Below are 22,209 nucleotides of genomic sequence, written 5' to 3'. Positions count from 1 at the left end.
CCCATTGCACAGAGATTCGCGCAATAGGCCTTCCTTCCCCTGGCTGCCAGCACCGGTTTTCCTCCGGCACCTGGGACCCAGGCCTTTGGTCCGACCGCAGCAGAGAAGCCAAGCTTCTTCAGTCTTCAGTCTTCACTCCAGCTGGAGCCTTCACTCTTTATTCCGAGCCCATGTATGCAAATTAACTGCTGTCTTTGTTGGGTTAATTTGCATAGTCACTCTGATTGGCTGGTGGGCATAGCGGAGTGACACAAATTTGCATGTTTCTCTTTTATTAGTGTAGATATGTGCATATGTGTGTGTGTATATATGCGCATAAATATATATGTATACATATACATACATACACACTAGTGGCCCGGTGCACGAAATTCATGCATTGGCGGGGGGGGGGGGTGTTCCTCAGCCCAGCCTGTACCCTCTCCAATCTGGGACCCCTTGGGGGATGTCTTACTGCCCTCTCACAATCCGGGACCACTGGCTCCTAACCACTCGTCTGTCTGATTGCTCCTAACCGCTTCTGCCTGCCAGCCTGATCGCCCCCTAACTGCTTCCCTGCCATCCTGATTGCCCCCAACTGCCCTCCCCTGCCATGACCCGCCTCCTCCACCAGGCCCTGCCTCCACTGTGCACATGGTCATCTTGTGGCGCCGTCACGTGCGAGGGCCAGCTAGGCTTTTATTAGTATAGATAAGAAATTGGGAATGAGGACCGGAAGCCAAACAAATTGGAAAGTGCAGACATGGAAGGGAAGTGGAGGTCAGTGAAATGTCAGGGAAGAGGAGGGGAGAGCAGTCAGTAGCCCTTGTTTGAACATATGAGGGCTGTGAATGACAGGAAGCCCAGAAAACCTTTACGAAAATTGGGCATCAGGACTGCAAAGATCAAACTTAAAAAAAAAAAAATGTTTCTATTGATTTCAGAGAAGGAGGGAGAGAGAGAGAGGGATAGAAACATCAATGGTGAAAGAATCATTGATTGGCTGCCTATTGCACGTCCCCTATTAGGGATGGAGCCTGCAATCCAGGAATCGAACCATGACCTCATGGGTAGATGCTCAACAACTGAACCACACCGGCCAGGTGATCAAAGTTCTTTTTTATTCTGTTTGTTTTGTTTTATTTCTAGGCCTTGTTTTAAAAGTAAAATTTTACTGTATGTATTTACAGAGATTTCACAAGCTTGCCTTCTGAAAAAAAAAAATACTCTTATTTCCTGAGCTCTTCTCTACACTTTTATTCTTATAAATGAGAACTCCTTTTTTGGGCAAATCACAATTCAGGAGCCACAGAGGGCTGATAGTTTTCTTGTGGGTAAAATTTTGATAAAAGGACTGGCTGGTGCATCCAAACCAACAACATGATAGAACCTTAGCCAATAAATTCACTTCTTTATGATTAAAAATCAGACACTTTAACCTTGGAAGTATTTTTGTCATGGGGGACTTCATATTGTGATTAGTTATCTTAACAGCCAAGTGCTTCTGTGGGCTCAGTTAACCAGCCTCCCACTACATACGTATAATTATTTTTAGTACACATGCGCACACACACTGCTATAAAAGCTTATTTGGCCTTATGCTCCCTGCCATTTTGAATTCTCTGTTTCATTACCAGTATCCACCCACTGAGTTTTGGAAAGCCATTCCCAAATAGCAGAACCACCACTCAGAATTTTAAATAAACCACATCTCTATTGGTTCAAGGGACAGGGGAATTAGTTACAGGCTATGCATTTTCCACATCCATCCATCCTTTCAAAACTTATTAAAACCGTATACATATGTAAGCAAGAAAATAGGGCACTTAGATTGTGTTACTCTTTCTGTTACTTTAGCAAGGGGTAAAGAAAGTGACTACAGTAGACAGTCTTTAAGATTTTTACCAAGAATGTGGACCAATGTGTACTTGAAAAAATACACTGGATGCTGCTGCTTTTTTTTCTAGAGGATGTTGAACAACCTCAGAGATGTTACTACATTAGATCTTGAAATATATGTCCAAATATGCAAGATAGCTTTTAAAAGAAATTCGGGCTTGGGGAGGGCATTTAGGTAGTACTGATGTGAACGGGAGGTGTTAGCTGCAGCAGAGTCTCTTTTCTTGCTTTGACATTAACTGATAGTTCCTGTAACTGACAGGGATTTAGATCCACTTTTTCTTTGGTGTCCTGTTGATAAATACATTTCTAGAAGATTAAAATCACATCTTAAGGTTTTGATCATCATCCTTCCTGGAATAGCAGTTGTAGTAATTGTTGCAAATGAGTCCTTATTGGGATTGGAGGAATACAGACTAAGAGAGTGACATGTAAAAGTCTGGTTAGTCATTAAAGTGTACCTCCAGATAAGTGTTGACTTCACTACAAACCTGGAGAAGCATGGGCTTTGGCCTTCGTGTTGATTCCTGCTACAACCATTTTGTCATGCACTTTCCCGTCAGATCTAAGCAGTGGCAACATTTCTCGGCAAGAATTCAGCAAGCACTTAGCCAACCATCTCTAAGTATAGTTACTCTGGAATATAGTTGTTGGGTTTTATAAAGACATAATTTCAGAAAGATTACATAGAATTCTCAGGCACACACCCACCCACCACTGGAGTCCCCAAATGTTATCATTTTACCACGTCAAAGATTGGCTTTTTCTTTTCTCCCCCGTTTATGCGTGTGTGTATTATATCTATATCCCTAACCATTTCAGTAAGTTGCTTTTGTTATACCAAAAACTTCAACATGTAATTCTTAAAATCAAGGTATTATCTTAATAGCCATAGTAGTTCTTTCAGTGAAGATTGTTGAGCAAAGTCAGTGGAATTGAGGTTAAAATGCTAGGCACTTGCTTCTTTTGTGTTTCAAATATGGACTAAAAACAATTTTCATAATAATTTTATGCAGACTTCTTGCCTCTGATTTTCCAGCAGCTTGTTTTACAAATGAATGTTATTTCTCTTTACTTCATAAGCCATTTTCTCAAGGCAGCTTTCTTTAACCCACACACTTGGTAGTATCTGCATCAGCACTGATGCAACCCTACTGAGTAGTGAAACCTATAAACTAATGGAGGAGGGGTAGGGTCAGGGCTTTCTTTAGGCACCCTTTGTCATCATATGTTAAGTTCTAACTTCAGGTTCATTTACCCTCACATCAGAAAGAGTTAAAATGAGGTACAGAAGTATTTATAAGTTTAAGGATTTAGCCTGGGGGTAATGAGCCAAAAGACAAGACCTTGGATGGCAAAAAAACTAGTAAGTAGAGAGAACTGAATTAAACTATGCTAAATTAGAAACCAAAATAGTTTAAAAACAAATCAGCTATTTAATTTTAGCATCTACAGTACTTAGGTATGCATTCAAGCTGATTTTTTTAAAATAGCAAAATAAAAACATTCAAACATTTTCCCCTTACATTAAACCTGGAATACAGCCTACTGATGACAATCTCTCGTGGAAGGAGTACCATCATTAGGAACTTCTTCCAACCAACTCAGCCTCCAGCCATGGCTGTGTGTGTGTGTGTGTGTGTGTGTGTGTGTGTGTGTGTGTGTGTGTGTGTGTGTGTTTTAACAAAATACGAGAAAATTTGAATTAGTGTCTCATCTTGTTTACTCATTTCCCATACCCTACCCCCATATTTAGTGTTTTTCGGTGTTTTTTTTTTATTATTATTAATTCTCACTCGAAGATATTTTTCCATTGAGTTTTAGAGAGAGTAGAAGAGAGAAGGAGAGACAGAGAGAGAGAGAGAAACATCGATATGAGAGAGACACAATGATTGGTTGCCTCCTGCACTCGCCCGACCAGGGCCAGGAATGAAGCCTGCAACTGAGGTACGTGCCCTTGACTGGAATTGAACCCAGGACCCTTCAGTCTGCAGTCTAACACTCTATCCACTGAGCCAAATCATCTCAGGCATGTTTTTTTATAAAAGACACCTATTTTCAGTTTTCCTGGCCAAAAACCCAAGGCTATATCAGGTTAACCCTGGGCAAGTCACGCATGCTTTGGAGACCAAGATATGGATGGTACAACATTATTTGAAGACTTTTGGCCTATCCCTTCCCTCCAAGGCTTCTTCAAATAATAAGTCAACAGTAGGAAAAAGTGGCTATAGTCTATGTCTACATACTGCCCAGGTGCTTAAAACAGTTGTGTAATTTTATAAGGAATAATTGGAAAATCTCTAGGCTTCATGTAACTACAGAGTAAGTAGAAGTCTTACTCCATATTTTTAGTCAACTTCTAAATGAGCATTCTAAGAAACTATATGAAAACAGTATTGCTTGTCTTACACACAGTTATAATAAATATGGGTATGTAGATATTTCATAGATCTCTCAAGTTATCCTCTTTTTGGATAAATGAAAATAAGTCATGGCTGATCTTAGTTTTCTGGAAATATGGGTAAAAATAGTAAAACAGAAACTCAAGACCAGTCTTAGCACTGTAAGGGTCTTAGAACCCTCATGGTCAGAAAACAAATTAGGGAATTTGGGCATGTGGCCTTTGAGAAGTATATCCTCTTAAGTTTCTTAATCTTGCTTATCTCTCTGTCTCACTGTGCGGCCTTATTCTGTACTCTACTGATGCTATAAATGTAATTTTTTTAAAGCAATGTATTATAATGTTGTTGAACCCTAAAGTACCCAAGCGGGTTATAAAAAGGAAAGATTATCTGTGGAGGATAATTTGTCAGTTACATTGAGTAACTGAAAAATCTATGAGGAAAGTAATATAGTGTAGTTGGACAGGCAGGAGAAGCTAAAACAAGGAAGTGGTGCCAGGTCAGTACCAGCTACAAAGGATGACTACTCATTGCTAGTCTGGCAGGCCTGCTGACTGGCACTCCTATGTAGAATTTCACTCCTGGTGATACCCTTTAAGTAAATAGTACAGCAGGAATGACACTTATCAAACAGAGATGGTAGCTGGCAGTTTTTCAGATGAAGGTAGGAGTGGTTTATGGGTCATCTGTGACTTTTTAAAGAGACCTGATTTATGAGCTATAGGAAGCTATTAGGGTGGTTGAGAAGAGAAGGCTTTGACTTCTGCCTATGGGGCCTATGTAAAGGTGAGAAGGTGTGTTTTACCTTTTCTGACCATTAAAATAAAATTTCAAGTGAAAAATAACTGGCTTTCCTTTTCCTATTGAGAAAAAAAATTTTTTTTTAGCCTACAAATAATCACTAAAGAAACTTTTGAGGGCAGATTTTTAAAAAATAATGTGAGAGGGGGGGAAAGAGCTGATTTTATATAAATTAAACTAGAGGCCCAGGGCACAAAATTCGTGCATGGGGTGGGGGGGGTCCCTCAACCCAGCCTGCACCCTCTCCAATCCAGGACCCCTTGGGGGATGTCAGACTGCCTCTTGCAATCTGGGACTTCTGGCTCCTAACCACTTGCCTGCCTGCCTGATTGCCCCTAACCCCTCTGCCTGTCTGCCTGATCGCCCCTAACCCCCTCTGCCTGCCTGCCTGATCACCCCTCACTGCTCCCTTACCGGCCTGATCACCCCTAACTGTTCCCCAGCTGGCCTGATTGCCCCTAACCGCCTCTGCCTTGCCCCGTACCCGGGACCCAGGATTCCCTCCTCTGGCCTGTCGCAGGTACCCAGGACCCAGACCAGCTTCACCCAGGCCAGCCATAGCCTCAGGGGACTATGGCGGGCGGCTTCGCCTGGGCCACAGCTACAGGTGCTGGCGCCTGGGGCCACAGGCTGGGTGGCTTGTCCCTCTCCTGGGCCACAGGCACAAACACTGACATCCGGGACCATGGGGCATGCGGATTGCCCCTCTTCTGGGCCGCAGGCGCAGGCGCAGCCGCTGGTGCCCAGGACTGCGGGGTGTACGGCTAGTCCCTCTCCCAGGCCACAGCCTGGCTGGTCCCCATTTCTCTCTCCCCAATGTTGAGTGTCTGAGCTGTTACAGCGTTATGGCATGAGGGCATGATGACTATTTGCATATTAGCTCTTTATTATATAGGATACTGTGACTATAATCAACAGAAATCCAGAGAGTTATCAGGAATCATATTCTAAGAGCAGAGGACAAGTAGAGTTATTCACCATTCAACAGAGATGTATCTTAGAGAAATTGCACCTGCCCTGACTGGTTTGGCTCAGTGGATAGAGCGTTGGCCTGCGGACTGTAGGTTCCGGGTTCGATTCCGGTCAGGGGCATGTACCTTGGTTGCGGGCACATCCCCAGTGGGAGGGGTGCAGGAGGCAGCTGATCGATGTTTCTCTCTCATCGATGTTTCTAACTCTGTCCCTCTCCCTTCCTCTCTGTAAAAAAATCAATAAAATATATTTTTTAAAAAAGAAATTGCACCAAAATATTTGGATAATATTCTAAGTGGAACAGAAAGAGGGGCTTGTTTTTGTTATCTGACTTGGCCCAGGATCTGCTCTTCCACCCTCATCCCGGAGATAGCAGCATCTTTGTATGTAAGAAACTCATCTTCATGGTAAAGTATGCTCATGGAAGAGCAGAAGTAGAAACTTGAGTAATAACAGTTGGAGACAGGATAGTATAGTGTTTAAGAGCAAGAATGCTAGGCCAGGCTGCCTGGGTTCAAATCCCAGTTCTATTTACTAGATATGTGATCAGCAATTCTCTTAACTTGTGCCTCAGTTTCCTCATCTTAAAATGCAGCTAATAGTAGTACCTACCTCATAGCTTTGTTATAAAAGCTAAATGAGTTAACATATGTAAAAGCATTTAGAAAGTACTATTACCAGAAGTGCTTTGTGTTAGTGCTTATTATTACTGAATCTTAACTTAGGAGTCTTTTGTCATATCTGCCTACAGTAACTAAAGTGCGGCTTGTCCAAATTGAGTTTGGACAAAAAGTTACATAGGATGATTCCATTTATGTGTCTGTGTTTATGTTCATATTTATGACATTCTTGAAATGACAAAAATGGAAAAATGGATACATTAGTGTTTGCCAGGGGTTGCCAGGAAGCAAGGAGGGAGAGAGGGAAGTAGGCGTGGCTGTAAAAGGGCAACATGAGGGATCTTCGTGGTGATGGAAATGTTCTATAGCTTGACTGTATTAATACCAATATCCTGGTTGTGAGATTGTACTAGAGTTCTGCAAGATATAACCATTGGGGAAAACTGGGTGAAGGTTACATAGGATTTCTCTGTATCGATTCTTATAGCTATATATGAACCTATAATTATCTCAAAATAGTTTAATATAAAAAGCAAATGGGCTTAGGAAATTCCTGATAGAGGAAAAAAATGGCAGTTAAAGCCATGTATATGTCTGAGCAGGTTAGTAAACAAGATGAAAGGAAAACTGTGAGCTAGCTATTGACATTTTAGAGAGAGATTTGTGAACCCCCAGAAAAAATTGAACCAGCTGGAGTCAAAGAAAGAGGAATGAGGAAAGATGAACAATAGCATATTTCTCTAAAAACTCTTCAAACTGGTGTTCTACAAATGCCTTTGCTTCCCAGATTGTGAAATGGTCTATTAGTTATGATTTTTGGTAAAGAGAAGTTAGAAGGTAGATGAGCAATAGCTTATATACAAATGGTATTCTCAAAAGCAGGCCTCAAAGAAAAGGATCACAAATGTGAACTAAAAATCACCTCTCTACATATGTACAATAAAGTTCTTAAGTTTAAGAGGGTATCTTCTCTGACGTTTTCCTCTTCTGCTTCCTAATCACCACTCCTCTAACAGAATCTATCACTTTATTTTGTGCTCATAGCATTCTGTTCATATATTAGTATGCTACTTACTATGCTGTAAGTTTATTTGTATACTAGAGGCCCAGTGCACAAAATTTTTGCACCCAGGGGGACAGGTATCCCTCAGCCCTCTCGCAGTCCAGGAGTCCTTGGGGGATGTCCGACTGATGGCTTAAGCCCGCTCCTCTTTACATAGACCCCACAGGCCCCTTAGTGCTGCTGCGGAGGTGGGAGCCCACCACCACTGCTACACATGCCAGCCGTGAGCCCGGCTTCTGTCTGAGCAGTGCTCCCCCTGTGGGAGCGCACTGACCACCAGGGGATAACTCCTGCGTTGAGTGTCTGCCCCCTGGTGGTCAGTGCACGTCATAGCGAAGGGTCGTTCTGATGTCCAGTTGATTTGCATATTAGCCTTTTATTATATAGGATGTGTCTTTCCCTTTGTTTTTCTTTATTTTTAAAATAAATTTTTATTGATTTCAGAGAGGAAGGGAAAGGAAAAGAGAGAGAGAGAGAGAGAGAGGAGAGAGAGAGGGAGAGAGAGAAACATCAGTGGTGAGGGAAAATCATTGATCGGCTGCCCCCTGCACACCACACACTGGGGATTGAGCCCACAACCTGGATATTTGCCCTGATTGGCCTAGTTGCCCCTCACTGCCCCCCCTGCCAGCCTAATCGCCCCCAATTGCCCCCCCTGCCAGCCTGGTTGGCCCCCAACTGCCCCCCCCCGCCGGCCTGCTCCCCCCACACGACTTCCCTGCTGGGCTGGTCACCCCACATAGCCTGCTTGTTCAGTCGTTTGGTCGTCCCTCACTAACGCCCCTGCCGACCTGGTCGCCCCACGCAGCCTGCTTGTTCAGTCGTTTGGTCATCCCTCACTAACCCCCCTGCCGACCTGGTCGCCCCACACAGCCTGCTTGTTCAGTTGTTTGGTCGTCCCTCACTAACCCCCCCTGCTGGCCTGGTCGTAGGGAGCCATCTTGTGAGGGCATGAGGTTAATTTGCATATTATCTCTTTATTATATAGGATGATGCCATTAAAGTAAATAGGTAGATGCGGTAGAAAGAAAAGGAATTCAGGGTGTGGTACATTTCACAGGAAAACTAACCAGTACTATTCAAAAAGTCCATGTCATTTGAATGAAGGAAAGAAAAAAAGTAAGGGACAGTTTGAGTGGCATATACTATTTTATATTAAGAGAGACTTAGACATAAGATTCATGTAACACATGAAACTTGGTAGGACATGCCTTTGAAAACAATGGAGATAATTTGGATACAGACTGAATGACATTAGACCATTATTCTTAATTTTATTAGGTGTAATATTTTGGTTATGTAAGGAAATGCCCATATTATTAGATGTGTATGTATGAAGTATTTTGATGTTTGCAACTTATTTTCAGATGGTTCAGTGGGAAAAACATGTAAATATGGAGGGAAGAGAGAAAGTAATGTGACATTGTTAACAGTTGTTGAATCTGAATGGAGTGTACACAGGTATTTATTGTACTAGTAGAGGCCCAGTGCATGGATTCGTGCATCGGTGGGGTCCCTCAGCCTGACCTTCACCCTCTCGCAATTCGGGACCCCTTGGGGGATGTCGGACTGCCGGTTTTGGCCCGATCTCGCAGGCTGGGCACTGCACTGCTCCCCCTCATCCTGGCCCCACTGCATCTGCCGCTGCCATGGAGATGGGAGTGGCTCACACCTCCACAGCTGCGTTTGCCAGCCATGAGCACTGTGTCTGGCGCCCATTGGTCAGCTGAGCTGCGCTCCCACTGTGGGAGCGAACTGACCACAGGGGGCAGCTCCTGCATTGAGCATCTGCCCCCTGGTGGTCAGTGCACATCATAGCAACCAGTTCAGTCACTTAGGCTTTCATCTATAGATATAAATTATTTGAATTTTTCTATATGTTTGAAGTTGTTTTAAATAAGTTGAATGAAGGCTGAGTACTTTCCTCCTGAGGTTGGGAACAAGGCAGAGATGTCCTCTCAACACTCCTATTCAGTATCGTACTAGAAAGCCAATCCAGTACAATAGGCGAGAAAAACAAAAAAGGCAGGCAGAGTAGAGAGAAAGAAACGTTGAGGGGAAAAACCCTCCCTTTGTAACTGTTGGACTCCGGTGCCATGATTTTAAAGATTGTTTTTTTTTTTTTAAATGAGAGCTGTTCTCCCCACAGCACATTAGCTGCTTCTACGGGATCTTCTGATGACTTCATAATCACTTTTTTTCTGGTGTCAAGATGTGCCACCAGAATCAGCTTTCAGCTACTTTTATAGCAGGAATCGGGGGGAAGATGGACTGAGAGGAAGTGACAAATTTGATCCAAGTCTTTAAAACATGCTTTTGGGATATGTAGGTGCTCATCTCCTGGAGGGTACACGTCATGGCTCATAATTGTGCTGCTGTTCTTTAAACTCTCTTCCAACCAGAAATGTCCCTACAAAAGCAGCTTTTGCAGTGCTGTCATGAGGACCAAAATCAGATGAGGAGATGATGTAGTTACCCCCAGGAAGGTTTCTGATGCCTTATGTCTTTTGAGCATACTGAGGAGGACAGAGACCCCAAAAATTCAGGTGCACTCCCAAGGTAGTCAGCTCTACTGGCATATAGACAGATAGATAGAGATGGAGGTAGAGGTAGATATACCACAGGTCTCCCATTCTTGTGTTCCCAGCAGGGAAGAAGAGTCAGAGTCTGCTTTCAGCCTTGAGGTTGTGATAGAGAAGGAGGCCTTCCTCGGATGTCTGCCTCGGATATTTCTGGCCTCGGAGGGAGCCAGAGGAAAGAACCTGGGGCTTTGGGGTGGAGATGGAAAGCGAAGACAGAGACTAATGTTAAGGATAGCACTGCCTGGCAGCTTGAGAACAACTGACCTTTGAAATAGTTATGATATAAGATCGCAATTTTCAATCGGTGTGCCGTGGCACACCGGTGTGCCACAAGAATTTTTAAAACATGCAATACCTGGTAATTTAGCCAGGGGCACTGACCTCTTTTCCCTTAGGTTGTCAAATTAAAAAATGATAAGTGCCAAAACAACAATAGCCATCCTGTGTGAATGATTCAAAATTACACCTATTTTTTTGTCAGATCGTGAAAAATATTTTTTGGTGTGTCGCAAAATTGTAGTAATTAGTTTGTATGTGCCAGGAGATTGAAAATTGCTAGTTTGAGACATAGCATCCTAGGTGTATTTCATGCTAGGTTCATCACTATATCATATATCAAGTGAAAATGAAGGCATTTTCCACAAAATTTTAATAACCAACCTCTTCCAAAGACTTGAACTTCTCTCTATGTTCATGTAATAGCGTTTGACAGGTATATTATTCCAAATTGTTTAAAGGCCATTAAAAAGATAAGAAAGGAGAGGGAAATCCCAGTTGAATCAAGTGGGGGGAAAGTTTTTAATGGATAATGAGGGAGTTTTCTCTCCTGAAGTCTTTCATGACACACAGTAAAATGCCACGAGAAGGTGAATCTAATCCCTGCATAAACTCTGAAAACAAAGCATGAAGAGAAACACAGAAAAAGAACCTATAAAACAGATTTTTTTAAAAGCTCATTTTTTTCAGTGAGAGCGTGGTGCTTCTCATGGACAGAGGTTTTACTGCTTAAGCTCCTTTTAAATGGACAAAGGCGAGACAGTAGTGATGTGTGCGGGTTCATTAATTATTGCTCTTACTGATGTTTGCACAGGCTGTTGGGATCATAAATGTCAATCTGTCAGGAGACTGTGATAGGTTCTAAAAAAACTGATTGAGTACCTCAAAAGCTGTCATAGAGCCTGAGATTAAACAGATTCATCTTTCTTTCTTAGAAGTGAGGGAAGGTGTGGGTGAAGTGAATAGAAGGCTCCCTTCTCTTTGTTGCCATGGTGCTTCTACCACTCTCCTAATCTCTGAGGATTGGCTGTGCCAAGGGCTGAGAGCTCACCTGAGTTGTCAGAAGGCCACAGTCGGTTAGCAGCCCCGGGTGTGCGGGCTGCCAGCTGCACAGTGACGGGAGATTAAGAGAGATGGGGATTCAACTCTGACAGGCCTGACACAATATATTTGGAAATTTCTGGGAGAGAACATGAGTAATAAAGACAAGAAAAGTGACAGTAAGGGACAAATGTGAATGTCTGTCAGAGACAAAACAGAATTTTAAAAGAAATAGCTCTGTTTGTTGTCTCCAGTCAAGCTTTCCAGTTAAACTGTTTCCGAATTAACAGTCTTACCACTATTTTCAGCGATTTGGTAGTAAAGTACAATTAGAAGAATTGCTCTTTTCAGAAGATTAATGTGTTTTAAATAAAATCACTGTGCTTGTTTCTCTGTCACAAATTAAGCACTAGCTACCTTCAAATCTAGGGATCTGATAGGTAAAATACTTTTTCAAAGATTTTTCTTTCTACGGTAATCACATTATAATTCTTGATCAGACTTTCCTTTGTCTAGAAGACCTGATATGATATTATTCTCATTCTGTTAAATTTAGGCAGAGGAAGAAAGGGTCTAGTAAGTACCAAGAACTATGAACCTGGCATGGGCGTGTGGCAGCTCTTGTGTGGGTATATACAGACTAGATTACCTTCTCAAGAAAAAGCACACTGGGGGAAATGTGCTTTGCTGGCCCTTTATGAAAGATCTTAATTAGAAATCACTCGTAATTCCTGGGGTGGGGACAGTTTCTAGCTTGCCACTACAGCTCCGCCTGCTGCTAATGAGCATGCTCCTTGCGAGGACTCGTTTTTTCTGACAGTAAAAGCTGCGTGTAAGAGTTATTTCTGTTCACTTTTCTCTCCATATTTAACCCTTACTGCCCAAGTTCAGATTAAGCAAGTAGATGGTTAGGTGTTTTCTGTCGTTGAGGAAATTAAAAGTGCTGCAGGGTAACAAATTATGTTTGTGAGCAAAAATTAAAGAATCAAAGTTTGATTTATTCGAATATGGACTGTAGATGAGTATTCCTTTGTGTGACCATGTTTGGATCTTTTTTAATGGACATAAAATTTATAATTGAAGAGTTGAATTATTTAGTTCATTATTATGTAATTAGAATCCTTGCCCTGGACATCTGTTTCTCTTATTTAGGCAACTCACCCCATGGCACATAGTTTCATTAAACAATTAGCAGAGGAGATGTAAATTTCTTATGCAGACATGATGATGATCCTGTAGACCGCTCTTTATTTCATTAACTTCTAATTGAAACAGCAGGTTGGCTTGTGAGAAAATGCCAAGGAATTGTTTGCTTCACCAAGAAGTGATGCATAACACAGTCACCTCCCTGGATGGCATCGAGTGGAGGATGGTGATGGTAAACTATTTAGGGAGTTTATTCTCCCTCCCTCTTTGTGGTAAGGGCATTAGAGGGCACAGGATTCCTTTCCATTTAATAGACCCTGGATTGAGTGAAGAAGGTTAATTGGACATATTCCAGAGCGTAAAAGTTATGGATCTCTTAATGTCTAGGGACAGCTCCTTGATTCTAAAAAATAACATTCTGGTAAACAGTGTGTGGGTCTTGGTTTAGAATCATGGGAGGACTGCTTCCCATGCCTCAGATTTTCTGTATGCTGATGCCTTTGGTCTGAGACTTGTGCGCTGCTGGGACATTGACTCTCCGAGGGCTGACTAGCGCTGACAGTGCAGCCAGACGCTCTTGGCAGCATCAGAAACCTCTCTTAGGACCCATTATTTAAGGAATGTCCCGGGCCTTCTGCTACCAGAACAAATAACTCAGTAGTCTTTATCTATAACGTCAAGTGGATAAAAGAATATTTTAGCATGAGATCAAGCAGACTTGGTCCTTAGTTTTGTTATTGAATGCTCATTGGCCAGACAAGGTGGAGCATTAGAAGAAAAGAGATTAGGCTTGGACATGCCTCCTCATGTTGGGGGGCCCTATCAAGTGGATGGTTTGGTGATGACCAATAATGATTATGTAAATATGAATTCTGTCTCCCAGTCTTAGGAATCATACATTTTAAAATATGTTCTTCATATATCATTCCCTGGCTTATTTAAGAAATACCTATGGTAGCATTGCCACTGAAAGAAAATTGTCTTCTTGTAGCAGAGGTTTGCTTTAGAAATGGAGATGGTGCTATGCAGGTAGACAGCGAATTTGACAGTTTGGGACAGATTCATGTGAAAATTGGCTTTGTGAGTTCTGCATTTCTAGACACACTCGGTTCTATCAGGTAGCAATGTGAATGACAGGCTTGTGGTCTGAGCACGCCTCTTTTATGTTAGAGGTGTACTGGCATCAGGTCAGGGCCTTTTAAATTTTAATAATATTAATAAATGCCAAGCCAAGGATTCCACTGCCTCCCTTCTCAGGTGGGCCCTTCTCTTCTCCATCCCGCCCACCGGGGTGGAGCGGTAATTTCTTATAAGGATGTTACAGATTTAGGACCTTGTCTCAGGAACAAATACCATTTTTTTTTTGTTAAAGCTTTTACTCTAGAATTTTCTCTTTTTGTTGCCAAAACTGGGGGGGCGGGTGTCTAAATAGGGTTATTAATACAAATAGCGCCATTGCTGGTTTGTGAAAAAGGACCCCCAAAGAGCAGTGTGGCTCATGCAGGGTGAGTTCCTTTTGGCTGGCTGCTTTGTAATGATTTACATTTAGATTGTTGCTTGTTGCTCTTGTAGGGGAAAGGGAGGGGCCTGGTGTGTCTGTACCTGCCTCAGTCATCACACTGACTAGGTTTGGACAGCTTCTCTCAGCAGAGCTTGGAAATAGGTTGAACTTGCTTTCAATTGTTTTCATCAAAGGCCTTGTTTAGTTGGTTTGTATTTGGGGAAAATGTCATGTAGGACTGGAAGAACTAAATGAGATGAAAAATGAAGTTTACAATTGCTAAGAATAGTGTGTGCCTTCCACTTCCGTAAGTCAATGCACAGTGCCATGGGCTGGGGGGCTGTGAGCGAACTGTCACCATCGTCACTATCGGAACCAGTGACTGCTCTCTGATGAAGTGCAGCATCTTCTTCACACAGAGGGAGGCTGGGGAAAGGGATGCAGACAGCCTTCACTGAAATGCATCCAACCGTCTGCTGCTTCTCACTAGAGCCACTTGAAATAGAAAATCAGGACTGCCTAGGAGAAGATTCAGTCATTCAAGAAATATATATTGAGTTGTAGGCATGGAGGGCACATTAGTGAACAAAGCAGGTGACACTTCCTGCCCTCCAGGAGTTTACATTCTCCTGGGAGATAATGTTAAAAGTGCTATGGATGAATACAAGGGAAATGCTAGGGAAGGGGGGACAAGAGTGGTCTAGATAGGGTGATCAGGGAAAAAGACTTCATTGAACAGGGTGCTCACTTTGTAAGTTATATGCATGTCTAATCACTACACCTGAAACATGATATTGTATGTCAACTGTAATTTCAAAATACATTTAAAAAGAAAATGTGGCTTAAAAGAGGTTAGATCCCATATAGATTTGGGTGAAGAGTGTTCTAGACAAAGGGAGCAGAAAGTGCAAAGGCTCTGAGGTAAGAGACAATAAGCAGGCCAGTGTGGAGAGAGCAGAGGGAGAGAGCAGCAGGAGATGAGGTGAGAGAGATGAGAGGAGGGCACCTCAGGCAGGGACTTTTGAGGGCCTCAGGTAAGAATCTGAACTTTCATTCTGAGAAGGGGAGCTGAGAAGGAAGGGGTTGTAGGCAATGAAGTGAAGTAATTCTAACTTGATTTTGAACTGGATCGCTTGGCTGTTGTGTGGAGAATATACTGTAAGGAGGTGAGCAGGGAGACCAGTTAAGCAGCTGTTTCGCTAGGCTGGGCGAGATGGTGATGAATTGGACCAGTGTTGGAGGTGGTGGAGGGGTGAAAAGTGGTAGGATCTGGATCTGTTTTTAAGGAAGATCATTCAGGAGATTCCCTTCCAGAGGTGCTTTAGCACAAACCACTTCAGAGCCTTGGCAAGGGGTGCATCCTCAGTATCCAGTGGGGGCACTTCCAGGAGCACAGAGCCCCCAAGTGCTGCTCTTTTTTGGAAGGCAAGAGTTGTTTACAGCCTGTCTATAACATGAACTTTATTGCATTTTAGTTACTTTTTAAAGTCATGGGAAATACAAGTTCATTACACCTCCCTCCACCTGCCAATTTGGCACCAACCCTAGGGTGTGTTGTGGTGCCACATGTTGCCTCTGTACCACTCCACAGTGGAGGCCCTGGGGTAGCTCTTTGATAAATAGGCAGGGATACACTCCTTAACTCTAAATACAGTTGAAATAATTTCCAATATTAGAAACTGATTCTTGTCTGTTTAGGAGTAGAAACATGAGTATTTTTGCTAGAAAAGATTATAGATCCCCCATCAAACACTGGCTTTAAGTATGGAGTTATACTAAACATGGCAGTACAAAGAAGTACTAGACATAGTCCCTTCTCTAAAGAATTACCAGTTTGAATGGTCTCATAGAGACAACCATTATTAAAAACAACAGATTTTTGTGGAGCCACCCCCACTCTCCTCTCTTGGTTCAGATCTAGCTCATTAGAAGTCAGCCCTGAAGGTTCATGCTTGTCACACTTTGTGGAGTAGAAACCAGGCCAGTCAGAGCTGGCTGTTGCTTACACAGGTCCAATTCCTGGAAAAGGGCAGTAGCCTGGTCAGAAGAATGCCTGGCGCACATTAATCAGCTGTGCTTGCCAGGCCAAGCACTAACCCTGACCCCCAAATGTGTTGTTTTGGTCAGATTCACAGTCTGAGAATGAGGCTTCGCCAGTGAAACGGCCACGACTACTGGAGAACACTGAACGATCCGAGGAAACCAGCCGATCTAAACAGAAGAGTCGACGTCGGTGCTTCCAGTGCCAAACCAAACTGGAGCTGGTGCAGCAGGAATTGGGATCGTGCCGCTGTGGTAAGCATCTTCCCTAGGGACATGATGGAGACGGTGTCTCTGGCATAGCTTTGGAAATTATTCTAAGAGGCTGAACTCCTTTGTTCTTCTTCTGGAAACCTCCCTGAGAGCAGTAGGTGTAGAGTTTGAGAAATCAGGAGTAGAGGATTTTTAGTTCTAAGCACATACAAAGAAGCAAAAACACTCCCCATTATTTTGTCACATGTCTTTAGAGTTGCATTGTCATTGCTTACTGCTTTAACGTCTTCCATTGATTACTCTGGTTCCTTCTCATTGATGACTTATTTAGAAGTTAACCAAACCAGCCAAATTCTGGGATATGTACTATATAAAATTCAGATAGTAAATTAATTCTGAATGAGCCTTTTACTATGTATAATAAATGCAAGATTTCTTCTCCCATATCCTTTTTAAATTAGTTTGATTCGAAAATTATTTTCTTTGAACTGTAATTCATTGTCACTTAACCCCTTGAATAACTTTAAGGTAGCCTCTTCTTCTGTATTATCTATCCAGTGTAATACCAACTCTTAGAATTGCTGCACAGAGATGTATTTTTAAAAACTTTATGTGTACCCACATAGAACAAAACTTAGACCAATCACTCCTCTCCCTTCAACCACACATAATTGTAAAGCTGCAGCATTTAGGCCGACTTAGAGTTTTTCTGTTCCTGTTCTTATTTCCTGATTTAAAGCTTAATATTATAAAAGTGTACTATGGGACAGAGCTGTCACCAGGCCAACATTGAGGCCTAGGTCTAGCCTCTGAGAATTCTATATCTTTGTCCTTATGAATGAGCTTAAGAAGCTTTCTTTCACCCCTGGGATAGCCATAGATATTCTACAAGTACTGATGCTGGCAACCAGGACTAGATGGTTCTCTTAGCAGCTAGAAAGTTACAGGGACTCCAAGTCCTTTATCTTCTAAAGACGTAGCTGTTGCTGTTCTTGTCCCTCAGTCATCTCCGTTGGAAATGAGAAGGAAACAAGGGAGTACTAGCTTCTCATGGAAACTAATTTGGAACTCCCATTTCTGTCTGTCTGTTGCACACTTTTCTGTGTGTGTGGTGGGGTGGGGGGGCGTAACAAGATCAGAAGCATATATTCAACTGCAGAAATGGGACATTTGATGGCAGCATGGGGAGTCTAGGTGTCAATGGACAAGTTTTTATTTCTAGATTGGCATTTAGTTTTCTCCTAAATGCTTGTTTGAAAGTATAAAGAGGCGGGTTGGGTAAGAGTTGGGGGCAGAGGCTGTCAGCAGAACTTTCACACTTCAGTTGTGTTCATGCATGTGGCATGGCCCAGGTGAGCCCAGAATTTTACTGATAGACTGCTCCTGGGTCAGCCCTCCCAGGTAATTTTAAATTCTTGATGAGGTAAGGAGGGAATACCATGGTAGCTAAGGAAACTCTGGGGCCTGATGGCTAACCACCTTTGCTCACATTGCAGAGTTCGATCTTTTGTCATGCCCTTTTTGCTTTGGTCTTCATGTGAACTATGGGGGGCAGGAGGGTTTCAGCAGTTCAGTCCATTACCAGAGTTGCGAAACCTACCTGACAATTTTTGCCTGTTGCTTCTATAACACAGACCTTTGGTTGTTCCTAAATTAGAATCATGAGATTTTCCTGTACCTTAATGTTCATTTTTCCTTCTGGAAAGTAACTGAATCCTGGGTACTAAAAAGGATTTGCTTTAGTGGATCAAGCAGTTGGTCCTGGCATGTTCCATCTTGCCTCTGTCATAATACCTCCTCTCCTTGTCAGGCCAGCAGTAAGAGTTCCCAGGTTAGCGCTGAGAAATCCAGAGGTGTTATAACCAGGTCTCCCAGCTTACCCTTCAGCTTGGATGCAAACCACCTATTTTCCTAAGGTCTTCTGCACTGCTAAAAAAAAAAAAAATCTAGAAATACATCACATGCTTCTAAGTGAAGCCAACTTAATTGTCTCTGGTAAGCGTGGATTACTCTGTTGTGCTCTTCACCTCTTTGGATAGGAGGCTGATTTCTGAGTGCCTATTGGGTTTGCAAAAGACATGCATTCTTTTTAAAGGATATAATACCTAGTCCCTTGGCTTATGCCCAATTCTGAGGACCTGCTTATGGAGAGATTTGATTTTTCTGGTGGGGAAGAAAGTTCCGAGCTTTCTGCAGTCCCTACGGATGTAGCCTTCCTAGAGAGAGCCAGGAATTCCATTTGGCCCACTGAGAGCATTACACTTCTGTGCCCAGAAAAATGACCGAGTCCACTGCCACATTTCAAAAGATGAAGGACAGCAGTGGGCACATACACCTCTGGGACTGTCTTTGACAAATAGCTGTTGTGTTCCTCCTGCCTGTCTGCTTGGATCTCTCCAGGAAAGGGTGAGTTGTATAGTTATTTCCTTGAGGATGCATGGAGTGTTAGAGAGACATTTAACTGCCCTGAAAGGTTTGGGGGGGGGGGCAGTAATTTACTACTGAAAGTGACGACTCAGGAAGGTAGTTTGAACTCAAACAGCACACTTCTCCACTGCAGAAAATGTTCTTATATATATATATATATTCACAATCTTTTTTGCCATTCCCCTTCAACTCTGTATAGGTTATTAACTGCTGACAAGAAATTCACATCTCATAAATAATGCTTAAGAGCCATTGCTATATAAATTGAATGTGTTATGAATTGTGATGGGCCTTTTTGTAGCATTCGATGCCTAGAGCAGGAAGAACAGAGGATGTCATTTTCATTAATTTCTAATGAGGTGCCAATTAAAGACAGGGAAGACGCTCCAAAGGGAAGAGTGGCCAATCTCCCCTGAATCCTCTGCCCTGGGGCTGTCATCCAAACACTGCCAGCAAGCCTTCTCTAAAAATTCCATTAAATTACAGTCTCATGGAGCGCACACACAGACACATTCAGCTTCCCTTTGATCTTCAAAAGAGCAATTTGTAAGATGAGTTCGGAGCCTTCTCACATAGGGAACAGCTAGAGGTGGTAGGAATTGTTAATTGCCAAGGCACTCCATGGGCTTTCAGTAAATAGATGAATTTTGAAGATGCCTCTGCCTCTCTGTGACTAGATAACCTTTAAGTCAACAATACCAAAGCAACACCCTTTTCTGTAAAATCTTTCAGGATGCCAATTAGAAAAGGCATGCGGTGAGGCTGGGACTGTATCCTCCATCCTAGAGTAACTTCAACAGTTTAACTTCTCAAGATAGGAAACCGTTGCATAAAAATGGATTTATTTGTTTCATTTTCTATTCAGTAGGTAAATTGATCAGCTCATTCTCTTTATAGGAGTCTTGTCTTTCCAGATGCTACCTAGAGGGTGTTCTTCTGAAACCTGGCCATCCTCATCAAATCTGGGCCCATCTCCGCCACATGAATGCTGTGTTTTCTAAGCAGATCTTTCATGATACACACAGCATGGCTTCTTAATGGCTGTGCATTGCTTCCCAGAACCACAGAATTAATTTTTAAATACTAGTCCACTAGCTTACATAAGTTATTGCATGTTTTTAATGGATAGTGACTTAACAAACCGTAAGCTGATAAGATCCCTTTTGGGACAACAGTGCTTTTACTAACCTGAGTAATCTGACTTTCTTTATTGCTTTTCAAATAAATTTTTTATTTACTTTAGAAAGTCAGAGTGATGCTTTAGCTGGGACCTTTAGAGTACTCATCTCCAAGTGCCCCAGTTCTCATTTCTGCCTTATCATTCACTGTCAGACTAAATTGAGCAAGCATTTATTGAGGTATGAGAATGCACAAAGCAATTTGCTAGGTTTTGTGGAACTATAGGAGCTGGATATACAGAATGTAGAAGCTCATAGTCTGGGTCAGTGGCTTCAAATTTTAGTGGGCATCAGAATCACTTGGAGGGTGTGGTAAAACAGAGTTGCTGGGCCCTACCCCCAGGGGTGCTAGTTCAGTAGGCCTGTGAATGTCTAACAATTTCCCAGGGAGGACCATGTTTTGAGAACTGCTGTTCTAGGCAGTTCTCAATCCTGGGAAGCTTTTAAAAAATAGAATATCTGGGCTTTATTCTAAACAAATCAGAAAAGGTTTCCAGGTATTGTCTTTAACTTTTTTTCTCCCTTTAGTTCTGTTTGTAGTTGCTTTATATATTTTGGTGCTCCCTGATTGGGTGCATATATATTGAGAAGTGTTATGTCTTCTTGATGTTAGTGTATCCTTTATTATTATTTTTTTCTTCTTTCTTGGTGCCGTGACTCAGATCTGAACCGAGGTTGCTGTGGTCACTACCCTTTATTAGTTGAAACATCCATCTTTATCGTTTGTTACCCTTGTTATCTTGAAATCTATTTTGTCAGATGTAGGTATGACTATTCCTGCTTTTCTGCGAATGCCTTTTGCTTGGAGAATCATTTCCCATCATTTCACTTTGAGTCTTTGCAGCTTAGATGTGTCTCTTGAAGCATATGGTTGTGTGTTTTGTGTTTTGTTTGTTTTGGGGTTTGTTTGGTCCTCACCTGCGGATATGTTTTTATTGATTTTCAGAGAGAGAGGAAAGGAGAGAATGAGAAAGCAGTATTGATGTGGGAGAGAAACCTCAATTGGTTGCCTCCCACACATGCCTCGGCTGAAGATCGAACCTGCAACCTTGGTATGTGCCTTGACTAGGAATAGGACTTGCAAATTTTGGAGCCAATTGAGCCACCCAGCCAGGGTTGGTTAGGTTTTGTTTTTTGATCCAGTCTGCTATTCTGTGCCTTTTTATTGGTGAACTCAGTCCATTTACATTTAGGATAACTGTTAATGTATGAGGATTTCCTGTAGCCATTTTATCTTTTGTTTTCTGGTAGCTCTGTGTCTCCATTGGGTCTTTTCCTTTGTGTTTCTGTCTGTTGTTTTTGTTTGGTAGTCTTCCATACTTTTTCCCTCTGTTTCCTGTTTTGTTGTTGTTGTTAATCTTCACCAAAGGGTATTTTTTCCATTGATTTTTAGAGAGAGTGGAAGTGAGGAAGGGAGAGAGAAAGAGAGAAACACATTGATTGTTTGCCTCCCACACGTGTCCCAACAGGGGCTGGGAATAGAACCTGCAACCCAGGCACATGCTCTTGACCAGGAATCGAACCCATGACCCTTTGGTGCGCAGGCCAAGACTCTAACCATTGAACCACACCAGCCAGGGCCTGTTTCCTCTTTTTTTAAGTTAAGTGTCTCTGTTTGGGGTGTTTTGTGTGTGTGTTGTTACCATTAACTTTTTATTTGGAAATTGAAAGTGTTTTCCTGACCATTTGAGAATAAGTTTTGCCCTGTATTCCTATAATCACCAATGAATGTTTCCTGAGAATAGAGATATTATTTTATACTAGGGGCCCGGTGCACGAAATTCGTGCACGGGGGGGGGGAGTGTCCCTCAGCCCAGCCTGCCCTCTCTCACATACTGGGAGCCCTCAGGCGTTGACCCCCATCACCCTCCAATCACAGGATCGGCCCCTTGCCCAGGCCTGACGCCTCTGACAGAGGCGTCAGGCCTGAGCAGGGGACCCTCATTTCCCCCCATCACTGGTTCTGCCCCCAGCCCAGGCCTGATGCCTCTGGCCCAGGCATCAGGCCTGGGCAGGGGACCCCCAGACCCCTCCAATTGCTGGCTCTGCCCCTTGCCCAGGCCTGATGC

At 42.7% G+C, this 22,209-nt stretch overlaps 1 protein-coding gene across 2 annotated transcripts in view; it reads left to right on the top strand.

Annotated features, from left to right (window-relative positions):
* Positions 1-22,209, top strand: part of ZFAND3 (zinc finger AN1-type containing 3) — a 352,681-nt gene that overhangs the window by 292,131 nt on the left and 38,341 nt on the right. For both annotated transcript variants that reach the window (XM_059701802.1, XM_059701801.1), the window contains one exon: positions 16,410-16,577. In XM_059701802.1, the coding sequence (XP_059557785.1) occupies positions 16,410-16,577 (168 nt within the window). The remainder of the gene's footprint in view (positions 1-16,409; positions 16,578-22,209) is intronic.

Source organism: Myotis daubentonii, chromosome 6 (genome assembly GCF_963259705.1).
Source record: "Myotis daubentonii chromosome 6, mMyoDau2.1, whole genome shotgun sequence".
Classification (NCBI taxonomy): domain Eukaryota; kingdom Metazoa; phylum Chordata; class Mammalia; order Chiroptera; family Vespertilionidae; genus Myotis; species Myotis daubentonii.
Note: the sequence above shows the minus strand (reverse complement) of the source record. Positions and strands in the feature narration are given on the sequence as shown.